This window comes from Archocentrus centrarchus, chromosome 18 (genome assembly GCF_007364275.1).
Source record: "Archocentrus centrarchus isolate MPI-CPG fArcCen1 chromosome 18, fArcCen1, whole genome shotgun sequence".
In the NCBI taxonomy this organism is placed as follows: Eukaryota; Metazoa; Chordata; class Actinopteri; order Cichliformes; family Cichlidae; genus Archocentrus; species Archocentrus centrarchus.
Window position 1 is genome coordinate 11,425,642 of NC_044363.1, and position 20,536 is coordinate 11,446,177.

General features: G+C 39.2%; 2 protein-coding genes across 2 annotated transcripts; both read right to left on the reverse strand.

Annotated features, from left to right (window-relative positions):
• Nucleotides 1-901: 901 nt before the first annotated feature.
• Nucleotides 902-3,255, reverse strand: LOC115796892 (tripartite motif-containing protein 16-like). The gene has a single exon (XM_030753370.1). The coding sequence runs from the start codon at nt 2,875-2,877 to the stop codon at nt 1,204-1,206; it is 1,674 nt and encodes a 557-aa protein (XP_030609230.1). The 5' UTR covers nt 2,878-3,255; the 3' UTR covers nt 902-1,203.
• An 11,192-nt stretch (nt 3,256-14,447) lies between these two features.
• LOC115796917 (tripartite motif-containing protein 16-like) lies at nt 14,448-19,818 on the reverse strand. Its single transcript, XM_030753399.1, has 2 exons — nt 19,800-19,818; nt 14,448-16,191 (listed from the first exon to the last, which is right to left on the reverse strand). Exon 2 carries the CDS (start codon nt 16,187-16,189, stop codon nt 14,516-14,518), a length of 1,674 nt encoding a protein of 557 aa, XP_030609259.1. The 5' UTR covers nt 16,190-16,191; nt 19,800-19,818; the 3' UTR covers nt 14,448-14,515.
• Between the last annotated feature and the right edge of the window lie 718 nt (nt 19,819-20,536).

Below are 20,536 nucleotides of genomic sequence, written 5' to 3' on the forward strand. Positions count from 1 at the left end.
TAATTTTGGCTAGTCAAAATTCCATTTAAGATATCTCCAAATTTAATAAGAGATATCTTAAATTAAATGGCTGTTATATTTAAGATATCTTAAATTAACATTTACTGATATCTTGAATTACTATTCTGTCTAGTCAAAACATCACAGATTTACGTAACATTTTGGTGGAAAGTTTATAAGGCACTTTGTTAAAAGGGCCTGCCATAAAATCAGAGATTCTTTGCAGATTTCTTAAGCAGTCTTCAAGTACACGATTTTCACATTCTCCACATATCTGATACTGAAGTGCTCTTTCTATATGGTGGCATTTTCTTACAATTTTGTCCAGAACGGCCAGTGCCATTGTAGCCACCTGAACTTCTATACAGTCAATTGTTTGGACAGGTCAGTACAAGACAAGGGGGCTTACACACAATTTCTCAATTCAGATATCTAAAAATGTAAATTTGACTAATCATAATTACGTTTGACATATCTTGAATTGTAATTTAAGATGTGTGACCCTTCAAATGACAAATTCGGTGACATCATTTCAGATATCTTGAAAGGAATTTTCATTTTGTCCAAATGTAATCGAAGATATCTTGAATGATTATTCTTACTAGTCAGAATGTAATTGCAGATATCTTAAATTGCCATTCTGGATAGTCAAAATGTACTTTTGTTTAGTAAAAGTGCATTTTTAGATATCTGTAATTATGAACAGACAAAATGGATTTTATGTTAAAAAAGCCTACCTGTGAATAACAGTCACACAACACAAGGGCAACACCTGATAATTTATCAACATGTATGACAGTATATTAGATATATGTAATAATATCTTATCAGGAGAATGGTAGGACATAGAGTAATGACTCAGTTGAAGCAATGAAAGGTGGAGAGGCTGAAGAAGCTCAGATGAGGTCTTAAATTAGTTTAGTGAAATATGTAATAGCCTGTTATTACGCCTTATGATTATAAAACATATACATATGTAAATTATACATGATATAATATAGGTGTACACAACACTATTTTTCCAAGAAACATTTGAAAAAGAAGAAAGTAAAAGATCAAATAGCATTTTTAAAGCTTTGCTAAGAGTATTTACAGATCTGTCAGGTTTCCTATGTTTACCCCCCCACCCCCAATATTAAACTCATTCCTACGCCCTTGAGTACATATAATGTTCAGGGATCAACATGAACCTATCTTCTCTGTCTATCTGACTTTAATCAACTTTGCAGTGACTCCATCATTCAAAAGATAAAGTCCAGCATAGAGCGGCTGAGTGAATGTGGTCTGGACTCTGTGGAGGAGAGTCATGGTTTCAGAGACGCTGTAGAAAGACAGAATACCTGCTCTGTGATCCAGGTACACTCCTACTCTGGAGGACCGAGGACCGTAGATGTTACTGTAGACTTTGTTGTGCCAAAATATGTAACTGTTTGCGTCACAACGTAATGCCCAAGATTTGTCATTAGATCCAAATAAACATCCAAATAAGATACCTGCTCTACTGATATTCTTGTATGCAACTGCTACACAAACTCCTCCCCCTCTCCACTCCACTTCCCAGTAACAACGTCCAGTCAGACTCTCTTTACTCAGGACCTGATAATATACAGTGAATCTGTCTGGATGATCAAAATAAAACTGTTGTTGTTTCATAAATGTTACTTTTCTGTTCCCCTCAGATAATAACAGACGTGTATATGCTGTGTTTGGATCCAGTGTGATTTCATGTGAATATTTTAAGAATCCAGCTCTGGTCTTTGGCTCTGATGGTGACAGTAAAACATCCTCTTCAGTGACTGTCAGTGAGATGTTTGTCCATTCCTCTCTCAGAATGTCCTGTAGTTTATCTCTGGTCTCTGACACAGCTGCTGTCACATCCTCAAAGTACCTCAGAGGACCAATATTGATGCTGGATGAGTGTGTAGACTCACTGAGTGCTGACAGTGAGGGGTAGTTGTGTAGAAACTGGTTGTGATCCTCTGTGTGTGAGAGCTGCTCCAGCTCGGCGTCTTTCCTCTTCAGCTCAGCGATCTCCTGCTCCAGCTTCTCCTGAAGCTCTTTGACTCGACTCACTTCAGTTTCCTGCTGGGATCTGACCTGCTGCTTCACATCAGAGCTTCTTTTCTGGATCAGACGGATCAGCTCACTCAACATCTTCTCACTGTCCTCCACTGCTTTATCAGCAGAGCCATTGATGGCCTCCACCTCCTGTTGAAGCAGCTTCACATCTTTCTCTCGGTCCTGGATTCTCTGCTGGATGTTTAGTCGTCTCACCTCGAGCTCCTTCTGCTTCTCGGTCCTTTCTGCTGCAGCTGGGACTGTTTCATGGCCTTGATGTTCATCCATTGAGCAGAGATAACAGATACTCTGCTGATCAGTACGACAGAAAATCTTCATCACCTCATCATGACGAGAGCAGATGTTCTCCTGGAGCTTCTTGGAGGGGGCCACCAGCTTGTGTTTCTTTAATGGAGCTACATCATAGTGAGGTTGGAGGTGTTTCTCACAGTAAGAGGCCAGGCATACCAGACAGGACTTGGTTGCTTTCAGCTTCCTCCCACTGCAGACATCGCAGGCCACATCTTCAGCTCTAGCATAGCAGTGATCAGCTGGAGCAGCTTGGAGTCCAGTCTTCTTCAGCTGTTCCACCAACTCTGCTAACAGGATGTTTTTCTCCAGGACAGGCCTCGGTGTGAAAGTCTTCCTGCACTGAGGGCAGCTGTGGATTCCCTTCTTGTCTTCTTTATCCCAGAAACATTTAATACAGTTCATGCAGTAGCTGTGTCCACAGCTTGTAGCCACTGGATCCTTCAGCAGATCCAGACAGATGGAACAAGAGAATTTCTCTAAATTCAGCTGATTTTCTCTCTGAGCCATTTCTCCTCTCAGCAACAGTGAATGTCTGAAACGTTTCTTCCACAGCAAAAAAAGTCACGATTCTTTTCTTTCACTTTCACATGCAGAATTGCTGCGGTATAGTCATTCCACCAATCCCTGAGCTGGCAGATCTGTCATGTCAGGTCAAATAGATACCGGCCAGGACAGGCCTTGGTATGAAAGTATTCCTGCACCGAGGGCAGCTGTGGATTCTCTTGCTTTCCTCTTTATCAAACTGGTTTTTAATAACAGTTCATGCAGTAGCTGTGCCCACAGGGAATAGTCACCGGATTCTTCAGTAGATGGAACAAGAGAAGGTTTCTCGGTCCAGCTGAACTCCTTTCTGCGCCATTTCTCCTCTCAGTGTCAGTGACTGTGTGAGTTTCTCTTCCTTATAACTGAAACTAGTCTGAACTCTGATCTCAGCAGCATGTGTTTCTGCAGCAAATAGAGCTTGTCAGCTCTGACACGTCACCACATGTTGGTTACACCCATCTTCAAACTGCAGATCTGAAAGGGAGGGAATGAGGAAACAGAGAGGAGGTGCTGTGTTGAAGAGCAGGAAGAAGAGGGAGGAGTTATCAGGCTATACTTCATTCCAGGAGAAGGAGTGCTTTGAAAGCAATACTGTGTATTTTACTCTTTTTATTTACGGCTCTCCTCAACTTCTAAGCTTGTTAACCCTTTCTTCTATACAAATAAACTTTACTTAAGAAATGTCAGAGTACTCACTGAAGTTAACAAACAGTCTTTCAGTTTTACTCAAAGTAGGAGGATAATGATCCTAAACATACAGATAAAGCAGCCACTGACATGATGCTTATCTTGCATTTAACTTCGTATTAATGTGAATATTTTTCTCCCTCAAATACCATCAAAGGTGAAAGGATGCAACAGGTGTAGTAGTTCATGCATGAGATAGTAAATGAGAGGTGGGTATTAACAAAGTACACTTTGTTGCTGTACTTAAATAGAATCATGCGGGCTTTGTAATTTATTTGAATATTCAATTTTCCGATGACTTTTTATTTTTATTCCTTACATATTTTCACATTTACCTTTGATTTCTACTCTTTACATTTTCATAACAGATTTGTTACTTTAAGATATTCGAGGGGAGTTATTTTTTCCTTTAAACATCAAACCAATTTGAAGCTAAATGGAGGCAACAGTAACACACATGTAACATGTAACATGTATATTAGGGATGGCACGATACCACTTTTTTATGTCTGATACCAATACCGATATTTTACATTTGGATTTCACCAATACCAACACAAATCCGATCTTTTTTGTATTATTTCTTTTAAAAATTGTTTTTAAATGCCTGGATCAATTTTACGTAAGTCAACATTCTCTCACACAACAAAATTGAAGTCTTTTAGTTGTCCCACATACAAGACTAAGGACCAGGGGGGCAGAGCTTTTCAGGCAGTGGCACCAAAACTCTGGAACTGTTTACCACTCCATCTCGATTTAGCTGACTCTGTGGCGTCTTTTAACCACTACCAATGGCCCGCGGTAGTGCTTTCCGACTTTGAAGCCTCATAGCGTCACAGTAATGCTGCAGTCCGCTCTTACGATGCTTTTATATGACAGACTAGACCCTCAGAATTGGATTTACACATCATTTGTCCAATCATGTTATGAAATGGGTTTTCCAGAGCCAATAATAACCAGACAGTGTCATGTGACTTTTCTGGACATGCCCCAAATGTTCCCCACTCTTTCTGATTGGTCGAGTCTGACCCAAAATCCGAAACCACAGATGTATAGCCAATAAAATTCCTGACACGTGGGTATATGGCACTATGGGTTTTCACATGAAGCCATAAACTCCCTGCGTAATCAGTGCATCCTCCGTGCGTGAAACTGAGAAGGAACTGAGAGTCTGTGTGCCGTCGTGTGTAAACAGTGTTTACAATGCTTTTTCTCGCCAACGGATTGTCAGAATGCATCAAAAACAGACTATATTTATTCAACGAAGTGACTACATGACTCACAAGAGTGGATTATTATTTATTAGAGGATTTCGTCTCTGATTCAACTGGTTTTCTCGCTACAAAATCCGGCGAACGAAGAGCTGTACTCTGAAAGCGATCCATGGTACGTGTAACTTTTTATTCTCAGCTCGTCCTCATATTATATGCTGTTTAGATGTAAATATGTATGTAATGTGAGCTTGACATGCACCATTACACAGAAAATATCACTGTACGCTGCTGTTGCGCCACTTATATTGTGTATGTGCTTTACATATGGAAATTTACAAGAGCAGTGTTGGGGGCAAGGAAGGTTGTTACAGGTCTCGATAAGGCTTTCACGGGGTCTTTATTACGTTTATTACAGCAGGATGAGGAGGACAATGGCTCAGAGCTTTTGTTAACCAGTAAGTTTCTAAAGTTTTACAAAAAGCTTTATGCTTTGTGTAAATTTTGTTTGTGGGGGTGGGGGTATTTGTTTAGGAGGGGGTTGTAAGTTGTATATCAGAGAAGGACTATTGGGAGGATTGTGGGTTTTTTTATTTTATGTGTATATGTAGTGTTTACATTTACTGTAACCTTTGATCAGTATACAATTTATTTATTTTGGGTGTGTGAAGGAATCACTGAAAATAGACTGAATAGACTAAAGCACTATATAAATAAACTTTACTTACTTACAACAATCACTCTACCACCTGAAGCGCATCCTTAGTTTTAATTAGGGTTCCGATATTCAGTATCGGTATCGGTCCGATACTGGCCTAAATTACTGGATCGGATATCGGAAAGAATTAAAAATTGTAATCCGATACATTAAATAACGTTTCGCTCACACTAGCTGCATTACAGGGTTCAGTCGTCTTCTTCTTCTTGTGGGTTTGCGGTTGACCAAACCAGCTTAGAGCTGCATTACCACCACCTACTGGAATGGAGTGGGGGATCAGGAGTTAGAAAACAACCCCCTCAGATCCTCCGTCGCTGCAACAGATTCCCTTTGACACTGAGCGATCATCGCTGACATGTTTTTCCGCCTCCACCGCTCTCTGCATTGTTTGTGTGTTGTGTTCACGGTGCTGAGAATCAGCTGTTATTTTTTTCTCTACTTCATCTCCCGGACATACTGCTAGCGAGCGCAGCTATTAGCACTGGTGACTGTCCGGTACCGGAAGGACCCCTTCGCCGTCAAAATATTTTTGATACTTTAATCCCAGATTTGTGACTAAATATAGACCTGCAGTAGAAACGTATTTAGGAGAATGCTTGTAAATATAAAGCATTACAAGATTGCGCTTACGCAGCCCCTAGTTTTTCACGTGAACACTAATGACGCAACAGCAGCAGTCAGCTGATTTACGTGCAGTCTGTCTGCACAAGCGGAAAGAGGCGGAGCCGGTCAGCTCAGATGGAGCAGAAGGAAATGTTTTTCTAGTGTCCAAAAGAAGCCTTTTCGTCCCTGTAACCTCCATTAAACCTTTACTGGGAAACAGCTGGAGGTCCTTCATCAACCACCTGATCAGTAAGTGAAGAAATCCACCCTGTTTGTTTCACACAGGGAAAAACTGCAGTACAGAAGTTAAAATATGTAGATGAACTGTTAATATGAAAAAAAGTATTTCTTATCCAGTTACTTGAGTAATCAATATAAATAGAATACACAATTGCTAAAACAATCGATAGTTGCAGCCCTAATGAAATTTGCAACATGCCATAAGCATCACCTTCTCACACAGAAGCATCAGGATTCAGGTGATAGTTATTGTTGTAAGTAAGTAAAGGTTATTTATATAGCGTTTTTCACAGACAGAAAAGCGCTGTACAATAATTAAAACACAATATCACCCCCCCACACCCACCCCCAGAAAACACTATGTTAAAAACATAACATGACCATATTAAAAGAATAAAAATAAAGTCAGAAACCAGAAAGCCTGGTTACACAGAAAAGTTTTCAACTATTTTTTAAATGATGCCACAGAGTCAGTTAAATGGAGCTGGAGTGGTAAACAGTTCCAGAGCTTTGGTGCCACTGCCTAAAAAGCTCTGCCCGCCCTGGTCCTTAGTCTTGTGTGTGGGACAACTAAAAGACTTTGATTTTGTTGTGTGAGAGACTGTTGACTTATTTTTTTAATTTTTTTTTTTATTTTATGTTTTTAAATGCCTGGATCAATTTTAAATATCGGATTTATATCGGTATCGGCCGATATCCAAATGTAAAATATCGGTATCGGACATAAAAAAGTGGTATCGTGCCATCCCTAGTTTTAATCACACATCAGGGGACAGATCTGAAAAACCAAACACATAAAAAAGTTTTTTTGTTATTATGGCCGAGCTGATCACAACTTCTACAATCATCTTGGGCAGGGATGTGGCTAAATGGGGGGCCTGGGGTGGTGCTGTCCTACTGAAATCTGAGTGGCTCAAATACACAATGTCTGCATTACTTAATGTTTTTCAGTCTAAAGTTAACCAGCCAGTATTAAGGTCTTCGACAAATAGTATGTGTCTGTCATATCAGTGACTGACTGTTGCATTGTACATGCAGCCTGGAGATGCTGGATATTAGAACTTGGTGGTCTGTAACATCAGCCCACTCGTGTAGGTCTCAGATGAGGTAGCTGGAAAGGTATAATACAGATTGAGGAGAGTTCCAGGGATGTAGTCTGGGCCCAACAGACCCTTTGAAGCCTAATGTGATTGGTCACCTTGAAGGATTGTTCAAGTTCCTAACCTCCACCCTGAGTCAGTCGGCCTCAGTTTCCTCCTTTCCAGGATTATCCTTAATCCAATGGCCTGTGCACTCAATGAAAACAGCCCTCTGTATTTCTCCCTTCACCTCTCTGCTGCTGTCTGCCTCTCCCACAGCCTGCAGTAGTTCATGTATGTGACCTGTGCACTGTCAGCTGTGCCAGAAACTGTTGCTTCAGTTTTGTCTTTGTATTTATCTCACTATCTTCTGACATTTTAACTCCATGTGCAGCAAATCTCAACCTCAGACAATGTTGCCAAGTCCAGATGCACACAATGTTTGTGTACATGTTTGTGCTTCAGTTTCAGTCCTTTCACAAAGTGATCTTGCAGTTTAATTTTCAGGTTTGTGATTTGGGGGCATCTCTCCATCCATGCTTTAAATGTATTTCTATCAGGCAGTTTAAATAGTCTGTGTCTGTCCCATTTTCCTGTTCTACACAGGTAGATACTTTGGAAAAGTTTAATTTCTATGACTATGAAGTGGTGAAGTTCCTACACAGTGTGGTTATGGCATTAATATGCTGCTGGTCCTCCTGTAAGGTTGAGGGCACTGTTGTTTTCTGGCCACCTGTTTAACTTTGATGAGATGGTTTGCTCCTACTTTTAAATAATCAGACTTTATCTCAGTTACTGTTGATTTGGGGAGTTCCGATTCCCACCACCATGTATCATCAGAATGATAATAACCTGCTTGATGACCTTGACCACAGCTTAAATTTGAGTTGTTTTCTCATCTTCCCACACTCAGTCTTTGTATGAGAAAATTACAATTACATACCCAAGAGGTACACAGAGGTTATTAGAGTTAAAAATCAAATTTTCCATTACACAGTGCATGTGTGTTTTAAAGTAGAACCTCTTAAAGTCTTTATTTAGCCTCTATTATAACCTGCAGATGATGATGAAATCCTCTTTATTTGAGAAATGTCCTTGAACCACTTTGTCCTCCACTGTTAATTCTTCACTCTGCAGCTGAAAGATGAGGTGCACAGTACAAGAAATGGGAATATAATAACTACTTTGTTCGAGTCATTTTACAAAAGGACCCCCAGTCCTAAAACAAAACATGAGCCTGTTGTCTTATTTGCAGCATGGCATTGGTGGACCCACAGCACAGAAAGCAGCTCTGCCTTGTATCATAAAGACTGTCATATAAAAGCATGTTAAGGGAGGAGTTATAGAGGCCATAAGACTCTATAACTCCTCCCTTAATAGGTGACATTGTGGTTCATCAGTGTCATTCATTTATCAGTATTCATTTGGTATGTGTGCCTGCAATTGTACATAAAATTGTTTAAATTTCCATATACATTGTACATACACTATATACATTGTACATACACTTATACATTGTACAAAAAAAAGGACTGTGCATATATATATAATGACACCTATTTAAAAAAATTTTTGCACTCACAAGTTTCATATGTGTATAGATTTAGATGTGTATATAGTCAAATTATTTCTTTAGTCTTTATATTTTTATGCCTTTAGTGTATGTTATTGTGTTTTTGGTTTACTCATTTAAATGAAACGGTTGCAGCTGTAACAACAGAAATTTCCCTCTGGGATCAATAAAGTATTCGGATTCTGATTCTGATGTTAAAGTGGCACTTCACTAATGCTGCTGGAGAGAAAATAGAGCCACACATTAGCTTTGAATAGAAGACTTGAAGCTAAACTCTAATATATCAGTTTGTGCTTTTTTGTCTGTTTCCAAATGTTGTGCTACGTATAGAGAGCGCCCTTTTCACCATCTGCTGAGATGTATGCAATAAAACACAAAGTATGCTGTATAATCTGCTTCATCAGCATTTTTTATATTCATATCCTAAAAAAAATGTAACTTCACCGGGGACAAATCAGTGTTTATGATGCTTTACTCTTTCATAATGTACATTTTTACTGTTTTTGCCTCCAAGCTTAACAAAACTCCAGCTAACAGCTAACAAACACCATGGAGCATTCCTTGGATATTCAGTCCTGGTGGATCAGCTGCTTTTCCTAAACACAAACAGGTGGGCAAAGGACTGAGAGGAACCTCTTTGATCATGGCCGTGTTCACTGCAGAAGACTTATTAGATAACACATTTTCTTCTTGAGTTCTGTTAAATTACACAACATCCAGCACTTCACCTTCAGTCAGCTTTAAAGTCACTCTAAGATGTAGTTTCAGGACAGAAAGATACCTTTGGAACAACACAAGTTAAGAATAGCATGGTGTGGTCCACTATAAACTGCTCCCTCTGATTCAAGGGTCAAATTGTTGGCTTTTTGTGTAACACCTAAATAAACAGGTTTAGTCAAGTGATATATTAGGCATAAATCATACTTCTATGCTGCTTTTTAAATTTCATTAATAGAAATTAACAGAATAAAAATGAATTGAATAGTAATCCCCAGAATTAAACAACTGCATTTTAAACAGATACAACTCTGCAGCAGGAAACATTTCATCAAAGCACAGACAAACCTCTGAGAATGCTGATATACTCGCTTTACTTCATTGCAGCCATAACATGCTCTTTTAAAGGCTCACAGACACACTCACTCGTTCACTAGCACACTTAAACACACACATGAACACAAACCAAATCTACTTCCTCCAGCAGATACAGCACTGTGTGAACTCTTTCTGCCTCCTACTAATGTAAGAAATGCTCTCAAGAAGACAAAGTAAAGGCTGTTTGATTTAATGCCTCAGTTTAGTCTGAATGCATACCTGATTTTATTTGACATTACTGTTGATTATTTATTTTGCATTAAAAAATGTTTCCTTTAAAAATGTAATTCGACACATAAACACAAGTCTGCTGTTCTTCAAACTGGTGTTTGGTCAGCTTTCTGAGCACAGGTAGAGATTCCTCTGATGTACGACTGAAGTCCAGCTTGTCAGTTTTCTGCTGCAGCAAGACTTTTAACTGGCACCAGTAGAAGGTCTCATTTCACTCCAGTTTCAGCTTCTCTTCATTGGTTGCCAGAAAATTTTAGATTTCAGTTTAAAATTTTAGTTAGAATTTCTAGGGCCTTACATGGGCAAGCTCCACAGCATATCTCTGACCTACTGAAACCTTATTCTTCATCCCCAGCTCTTGGATCATCAGATCAAAGGTTGCTGTTGGGGATCGGGCCGCTGAAGACATTTTCATACAGACAAGCTTTAAATTAACTTGTTTTATGCTGTATTCTATTGCTTTCTATTGTTATGTTATACTTTTATTTGTGTCTTTTATTGTGAAGAACTTTGTGATTTTTATCTGTGAAAAGTGCTAAATAAATACATTTTTACTTGCTCTTTGTTTGCAAGATGAAACTTTTTTGGGCCTTTTGTAATGAACATATTCTAGTGTATAATTCTGTCACGTTTTCGTCAGTATGTTTCTCAGTATGGCTTCTGAATGGCTCTGAGTGTTTCGGAGGTGGAGACATTGGTAGGAGTCAAAAACTCTTTTGAATGAGGTAAAACGGTCTGTCGGGAATGTTACAATGAATATGGCTTGTTTACTATGTCTTGTTGTCAGTTTTCTTTCATACATAGAAACCAAATCTTTTTCAGTTATCTCAATCCTGGGATGGTCACTCATCCAATATTTAACCACTAACTTTGTCTAGAAGTTAGCTACAGTAGCCAAAATGTTTAAACTTATTTCAGCACGCCAACAGCAGGCCTTACATGGTCAAGCTCCACAGCATATCTCTGACCTACTGAAACCTTATTCTTCATTCCGAGCTCATGGATCATCAGGTCAAAGGTTGCTGTTGGGGATCGGGCTTTGAAGCCTCCAAGGTTGTAGAATTCTTTTCCAGTGTCCTTGCTGTAGAGTCTCCACTGACTCTTTTAAAAAGCAGCTGAAGACATTTTCATACAGACAAGCTTTGAATTAACTTGTTTTATGCTGTATTCTATTGCTTTCCATTGTTATGTTATCCTTTTATTTGTGTTTTTATTGTGAAGAACTGTGATTTTTATCTGTGAAAAGTGCTAAATAAATATATTTTTACTTACTCTTTGTTTGCAAAATGAAACTTCTTTGGGCCTTTTGTAATGAGTTTATTCCAGTGTATAATTCTGTCAAATGTTTTCCTCAGTATGTTTCTTCATTTTAAACACCACCAAATCAGAAGCTCATATTTCCATATGGAAAGAGAGTCATACTCGTGTGAGTGTAACAGATGTTTTCATGTAGAGCAAAACATTCAACACATTTCAGTTATTCTTATAGTTTTTACTTTATTTCTTTTTAACATGCATTTTAATTGAAGCAGATCAGACATGAGTCGTTTACAGCAGGTGAGGAAACTGTTCAAACTACACCCACTCTGACTGAATGAGCGGCCGCTGAACAAAAACAGATGAAACTGTTTAAAGGACATTAAACTTCTAGAAACATCCAGCAGATAAACCAGAACAGAACCATTAGATTGGTGGACTGTGGAGACGCTCTGCCTGCCAGACGCAACTCAGGGCATATAAACATGTCTATTCTCCACAACATACAGGCCTGTATCATTTAGTTTTTAGATTTAAATGTAGAAATGATTGAGTGTGATCAAACTTTTCATCTGAAAAGTGACATTAAATGACATCACTCCAGATCAAGCATTGATTTTTAGTATAAGCATCAGATCATAGTTAAAAATGTAAATTATAATCTCAAACAGCTCCAACATTCAAATTTTTGTTCCATTTTCAAAGTTCAAACCTCAAAGACATCAAGTTTACTTTCATATATCATCAAGAAAATCAACAATCTTCACATTTCAGAAACTGGAAGCAGCTTTAAATATGACTAAATTAATTATAAAACAACTGACTCTCTAATCATTGACTAACTGATCAATCACTGCAGCTCCAATGAATTCTTTGCATTTGACAACCCACTACAGCAACTACAGAATAAAACCACTAACCAGACTGATTCAAGACTGAAAACATGCTGAATATGAAGAGTAGTATAATTGAAACTCACATGATTATCAGCCATAAGAACAGATCCAGATTTATATTGATGTAAGGTATATAAATGTAAGTACAGTTTGAATCAGTGCAATATTATTTTCAGACATCAATGGACCACTGAACTTCTCAGCTTCTAAAATGTAAAGCCTCATTTAGAAAACTACACAAGTAGATACATAGGCGTAGGAACCGAGGGGGATGGAGCGTCCCCCCAATACTGGAGACAGGAGCATTTGTCCCACCCAAAAATTAAGCCGCAGAGGAGAAAAATACTTGATTTTCAAGTCTTTAACTCACGTGCTTTTATTTTGAGGGCGCAATATAGCATTTTACCTCATTCAAAAGAGTTCTGACTCCTGCACACCCCCCACCCCTTTCTGAAAGGCTCTGAGTGTTTCGGAGGTGGAGAAAGCGGCAGGAGTCAGAAACTCTTTTGAATGAGGTAAAACGGTCTGTCAGGAATGCTGCCATACATATGGCTTTTTTTTTTACAACGTCTTGTCAGTTTACTTTCATACATAGAAACTAAATCTTTTTCAGTTATCTTAATCCTGGGATGGTCACTCATCCAATATTTAACCGAAGTTAGCTACAGTAGCCAAAATGTTTTGTTATCTTATTTCAGCACAATGCCAACAGCAGCAGGACTTTTTTTTGTTTCTTTCTTTCTTTTTAATAGTGATATCGGTGTGAGTCTGGCAGGCCATTTTAACATATAAGGGATATCTAGAACTGTAATTTTGGCTAGTCAAAATTCCATTTAAGATATCTCCAAATTTAATAAGAGATATCTTAAATTAAATGGCTGTTATATTTAAGATATCTTAAATTAACATTTACTGATATCTTGAATTACTATTCTGTCTAGTCAAAACATCACAGATTTACGTAACATTTTGGTGGAAAGTTTATAAGGCACTTTGTTAAAAGGGCCTGCCATAAAATCAGAGATTCTTTGCAGATTTCTTAAGCAGTCTTCAAGTACACGATTTTCACATTCTCCACATATCTGATACTGAAGTGCTCTTTCTATATGGTGGCATTTTCTTACAATTTTGTCCAGAACGGCCAGTGCCATTGTAGCCACCTGAACTTCTATACAGTCAATTGTTTGGACAGGTCAGTACAAGACAAGGGGGCTTACACACAATTTCTCAATTCAGATATCTAAAAATGTAAATTTGACTAATCATAATTACGTTTGACATATCTTGAATTGTAATTTAAGATGTGTGACCCTTCAAATGACAAATTCGGTGACATCATTTCAGATATCTTGAAAGGAATTTTCATTTTGTCCAAATGTAATCGAAGATATCTTGAATGATTATTCTTACTAGTCAGAATGTAATTGCAGATATCTTAAATTGCCATTCTGGATAGTCAAAATGTACTTTTGTTTAGTAAAAGTGCATTTTTAGATATCTGTAATTATGAACAGACAAAATGGATTTTATGTTAAAAAAGCCTACCTGTGAATAACAGTCACACAACACAAGGGCAACACCTGATAATTTATCAACATGTATGACAGTATATTAGATATATGTAATAATATCTTATCAGGAGAATGGTAGGACATAGAGTAATGACTCAGTTGAAGCAATGAAAGGTGGAGAGGCTGAAGAAGCTCAGACGAGGTCTTAAATTAGTTTAGTGAAATATGTAATAGCCTGTTATTACGCCTTATGATTATAAAACATATACATATGTAAATTATACATGATATAATATAGGTGTACACAACACTATTTTTCCAAGAAACATTTGAAAAAGAAGAAAGTAAAAGATCAAATAGCATTTTTAAAGCTTTGCTAAGAGTATTTACAGATCTGTCAGGTTTCCTATGTTTACCCCCCCCACCCCCAATATTAAACTCATTCCTACGCCCTTGAGTACATATAATGTTCAGGGATCAACATGAACCTATCTTCTCTGTCTATCTGACTTTAATCAACTTTGCAGTGACTCCATCATTCAAAAGATAAAGTCCAGCATAGAGCGGCTGAGTGAATGTGGTCTGGACTCTGTGGAGGAGAGTCATGGTTTCAGAGACGCTGTAGAAAGACAGAATACCTGCTCTGTGATCCAGGTACACTCCTACTCTGGAGGACTGAGGACCTGAGAAGGGAGTTTTTATTGTGTTGTGCCAAAATTCATAACTGTTTGTGTCACAACGTAATGCCCAAGATTTGTCATTAGATCCAAATAAACATCCAAATAAGATACCTGCTCTACTGATATTCTTGTATGCAACTGCTACACAAACTCCTCCCCCTCTCCACTCCACTTCCCAGTAACAACGTCCAGTCAGACTCTCTTTACTCAGGACCTGATAATATACAGTGAATCTGTCTGGATGATCAAAATAAAACTGTTGTTGTTTCATAAATGTTACTTTTCTGTTCCCCTCAGATAATAACAGACGTGTATATGCTGTGTTTGGATCCAGTGTGATTTCATGTGAATATTTTAAGAATCCAGCTCTGGTCTTTGGCTCTGATGGTGACAGTAAAACATCCACTTCAGTAACTCTCAGTGAGATGTTTGTCCATTCCTCTCTCAGGATGTCCTGTAGTTTATCTCTGGTCTCTGACACAGCTGCTGTCACATCCTCAAAGTACCTCAGAGGACCAATATTGATGCTGGATGAGTGTGTAGACTCACTGAGTGCTGACAGTGAGGGGTAGTTGTGTAGAAACTGGTTGTGATCCTCTGTGTGTGAGAGCTGCTCCAGCTCGGCGTCTTTCCTCTTCAGCTCAGCGATCTCCTGCTCCAGCTTCTCCTGAAGCTCTTTGACTCGACTCACTTCAGTTTCCTGCTGGGATCTGACCTGCTGCTTCACATCAGAGCTTCTTTTCTGGATCAGACGGATCAGCTCAGTCAACATCTTCTCACTGTCCTCCACTGCTTTATCAGCAGAGCCATTGATGGCCTCCACCTCCTGTTGAAGCAGCTTCACATCTTTCTCTCGGTCCTGGATTCTCTGCTGGATGTTTAGTCGTCTCACCTCGAGCTCCTTCTGCTTCTCGGTCCTTTCTGCTGCAGCTGGGACTGTTTCATGGCCTTGATGTTCATCCATTGAGCAGAGATAACAGATACTCTGCTGATCAGTACGACAGAAAATCTTCATCACCTCATCATGACGAGAGCAGATGTTCTCCTGGAGCTTCTTGGAGGGGGCCACCAGCTTGTGTTTCTTTAATGGAGCTACATCATAGTGAGGTTGGAGGTGTTTCTCACAGTAAGAGGCCAGGCATACCAGACAGGACTTGGTTGCTTTCAGCTTCCTCCCAGTGCAGACATCGCAGGCCACATCTTCAGCTCTAGCATAGCAGTGATCAGCTGGAGCAGCTTGGAGTCCAGTCTTCTTCAGCTGTTCCACCAACTCTGCTAACATGATGTTTTTCTCCAGGACAGGCCTCGGTATGAAAGTCTTCCTGCACTGAGGGCAACTGTGGATTCCCTTCTTGTCTTCTTCATCAAAGTGTGTTTTAATACAGTTCATGCAGTAGCTGTGTCCACAGCTCGTAGTCACCGGATCCTTCAGTAGATCCAAACAGATGGAACAAGAGAAGGTTTCTCGGTCCAGCTGAACTCCTTTCTGAGCCATTTCTCCTCTCAGTGTCAGTGACTGTGTGAATTTCTCTTTCCTATAACTGAAACTTATCTGAGCTCTGATCTCAACATATTTCTGCAGTGAATGGAGCTCTTTCACGTCACCATTTTAATCTGCAGATCTGAAGTTGAGGGAACGAGGAAACATGGACAGTGAGAAGGTGCTGCTTTTATGAGCACGAAGAAGAGGGAGGAGTTATCAGGCTGTGCTTCATTCCAAGAAAAAGAGCATTTGAGACTTATACTGTGTCTTTAACATTTTTTAGTTACTGATCACGTCAACTTCTAAACTTCTTAACCTTACTTCTATATAAATACATTTCCCTTTAGAAATGTCAGAGTCCTCATTGAAGTTAACAAACAGCCCTTCAGTTTTAGTCAAAGCAGGAGGATATTGATCCCAAACATACAGCCACTGAAATAATGCTGGTTCGTACACCTTTTCCAGCATCAAATTCAAGCACTTTTTAAATACTTCCAAGGTCCATTTCCAAGGTTTTCCAGCACATTAAGTGGTCAGTCCCAGTTATAAACATTTTCCAAAGTGTACAAAGAGTTTCAGACCCTTCTCCCCAAAAGTATACAAAGAAAATGTTGATCTTTTTCATGACATTTTATTTCACCTGGTACTTTGGTATTTTAATGTAATAGAAAGTATTAAAAGCATTTTTTAATTTATTAATTTTTTTTAGCATTGATTGTTTTGTGTTTGTTTTTATGTGATGTGGACTATGAGTCTGTAATAAATCTATCTATTAAAAACACATCCTGGTGTTGAAATATTCTGGAAATCTTATTATCAAACATACTCTTTCCTATCTATTAAAACACTGTACTGCACTGCATGTATGCACAATGTACATGCCGCCACATTATACACAGTGGCAGTGGAGCAATTTGTCATCTGAATAGCCGGTCTTGTTTTAAAATGTGATTTCCAGTATTTGCCAAAAAAATTATTGCTGTATCTAAACTGTTATACATGACTTGTTGACCTATAATCTGTCAAGCATATCTTAAACATTATCTCTTATGAATGATATCAATTCATTTTGAGTCATTGAGTTATTGTAGGGTCTTTACCCACAATACAAAGCGCCTTGAGGCGACAGTTTGTTGTGATTTGGTGCTATATAAATAAAATTGAATTGAATTGAATTATTGAATTGAATTGAAGGACATTCCTGTCACATGGCAGAAGCTGAAATCCCCATGTTTGTTTGTTTGTCTTCTTGGATGGGTGTTCTGTTAACTGTAATTTCCCCATTGCGGGATCAATAAAATATCGTTCGAGAAATTTATCGACTTTTTCCGGTGTCATCAGGGACTTTTGGAGAATTTTGGAGATACGGCAGTGTTGTGCCAAAAAGTGACCCCCTGACTTTGATTCATTCTTTAGCAACTTCTGGTTGTTTTTGAGACAGCCAGCAGCAAATTTTCTTACACAAAAGTTGCAACAGTGCTGGCTGCCAATCACTAGATTCTGCACAATTATACAGTATGGGCCAGCATAGAAGAAAACATGCCAGGAACATGCAGAATTACTGAACATACATTCTGAATAAAATCCATCATGTTTTTCTGTGGTTTACTGCATATAGTTTCCATTTTTGTTACAGCTTTTTGGAACAATCCTCCCACTTCCTTACTAAATTTATCTCCGGTGGCTTTCCCTGCTTTCCAAACCTTCTGCACCACACTCACAGCTTGTTCCTGGCTAATATCATCAGGAGAGTCTTTTTTGTGAATGATGGGCTATTTTAGAGAAATTTAGAGAATTCAACAAGGCCTTTGAATTGATCCGCCAGACCAGAGGCCACATTGCTGCAGACCAAGTCAAGTCAAGTCAAGTCAAGTCAAGTTTATTTATAAAGCACATTTAAAACAACGACATTGAACAAAGTGCTGTACAAGATCTATAACCCCAAGGACTATACTAAATAAAAAAAATAAATAAAAAAAATACATAAATAAAAACATTAAAAGACAATAAATAACATAAAACAACTAAAAACAACCTTCTGTCGGAGGTTCCCGATTACCTTCTCTGCGCTCTGGCCCCTTCCCGAAGAAAGCACCACCGTTCCCGTGGGAGACGGAGCGGGAGGCTGGTAAAGTTGAAGGCCTGCTTATTGCAGTATGGTGAGGCGACTGCAAGAAGTTTGTTCTGGTGCTCTCGAGAACCTGCCTACACCTGGTTGGTGCCTGTAGCTGGCTCAGAGGATCTGTTGCAGCGGTCACGGCCTCACCATTTTTCCTCATGTCGCTCCAAGCAGCAGGGAGTGGATTTGAGGAATCTCCGGGCTCTCCGTCGGGATGTTTGCAGCACTAGGGACCCAGCCCTGCCGGTTCCTGTTAGGATTGGCTTGGTAAATGCTAGATCCCTTTCAAATAAAACTTTTATCCTTAAGGATTTCTTCACTTCAAATGGATTGGATTTCCTTTGTGTGACGGAGACCTGGGTGAGTGTTGGTGACTTCAGCGTTTTCTCAGAACTATTACCGTCTGAGTGTGATTATTTAAACTGTCCTCGGACATCAGGCCGTGGAGGAGGGATAGCAACTCTTTTCCGAAACGTGTATAAATGTAAGTCGCTGTCTCCATCGCTTTCTTCCTCTAGCTTTGAACTGAGTCTCTTTGAGCTGGATTGCTCTCACCCTGTGTTGTGTGCTGTTATTTACAGGCCACCCAGATACAATAAGGACTTTTTAAATGACTTTTCTGAACTGTTGGCAGATATTATGCCTAAATATGATCAAGTCCTTATTGTTGGAGATTTTAACATACATGTGTGCTGTCCTGACAAACCAATGGTTGCGGACTTTTTACATTTGATTGATTCTTTTAATTTTACGCAGTGGGTGTCTGGGCCCACACAGGAACGTGGTCATACACTTGACCTCGTTTTATCATATGGGTTGTCTATTTCCAACTTAGTGATTTGTGATTCTGTATTTTCAGATCATAAGCCTGTGCTATTTGACATTGTTCTGCCCTGTAACTTTGTTAAACCTCGTGCTTCTGCACGGCGCTGTCGCATTGTAAACCAGCTCACTGCTACTCGCTTTTCTGCTGTTCTTGATCAGAACTGCGGCATTCCTGAGTCTATATCTTCTGATACAGAGATGCTCATTTCTTGGTTTTATTCTGTTTGCCTGTCCGTTTTAGATGAAGTGGCCCCATTAAAAACCAGGAAACCTAAGATTAAGTTAGAACCCTGGTTAAATGATACGACTCGTGCTGCTTGACGTGAATGCCGAAAAGCCGAACGAAAGTGGAAAAAAGACAGATTGCAAGTGTCGTTCCAAATATTAAAGGACTGTTGGCATCACTACCAGCTAGTGGTGAAAGATGCCAAGGGAGCACTTGTCTAGCATCATTCTGCGTAACTGTCACAAGCCTCGTGTATTATTTAATATTATTGATAATGTTTTAAACACCCATCAGTGTACTGGCATTGGGCCTTCACCTGAGACTTGTGAGAAATTCTGCAATTTTTTTGTGGATAAGGTGAACAGTGTTAGGGCTCATATATTATCCCCAGCTTTTGACCCCTCAGTCTCTGTTCATCGCTCTACTGCTTTGTACCAGTTTGAGCCTGTCACTCGTCTTCCTTATGTGAGACTGTTGGTCACCTGAAACCCTCAGGCTCTCCGACTGACACTATCCCACCTCGACTTTTTAAGGAGGTTATTTCTGTCCTAGGCCCTCTTGTCCTGGCTCTCATTAATAGTAGCCTGTCTACTGGCGTGGTTCCTAAAGTTTTTAAATGTGCAACAATTCAACCACTGATCAAAAAACCTGCTCTTGATCCCTTTGTTTTATCCAATTATAGGCCCATTTCTAAGCTTCCTTTTCTGTCTAAAATCCTAGACAAAGTTGTTTTTAGCCAATTGAAAACCTTCCTAGATGACAATAATATCCTTGAGGTCTTTCAATCTGGCTTTAAACCTCTTCAAAGTACTGAATCTGCGTTGCTGAGGGTTTTTAATATCCTTTTAGCTACAGATGCAGGAGACTACGTGGTTTTACTTCTCTTAGATTTGACAGCCACCTTTGACACTGTGGATCATAGTATTTTAATTTCTCGTTTAGAGCAGTATGTGGGTTTCCAAGGCACTGTCTTAGAGTGGCTTAGGTCATATTTGGCTGATAGGTCTTTTTATGTTAACCTAGGCGATTTTAGATCATCCCCTGCTCCTTTGTCGTGTGCCACAGGGTTCGATACTTGGACCTCTGTTGTTTTCTTTATATCTACTCCCCCTCAGCTCCATCCTTAGAAAGCATAAAATTGCTTTCCATTACTATGCAGATGATACACAGATTTATATGCCCCTAAATC

Bases quoted from the DNA above. Each gene is read 5' to 3' on its own strand.
- LOC115796917 (XM_030753399.1), bottom strand. From the start codon at position 16,189: ATGGCTCAGAAAGGAGTTCAGCTGGACCGAGAAACCTTCTCTTGTTCC.
- LOC115796892 (XM_030753370.1), bottom strand. From the start codon at position 2,877: ATGGCTCAGAGAGAAAATCAGCTGAATTTAGAGAAATTCTCTTGTTCC.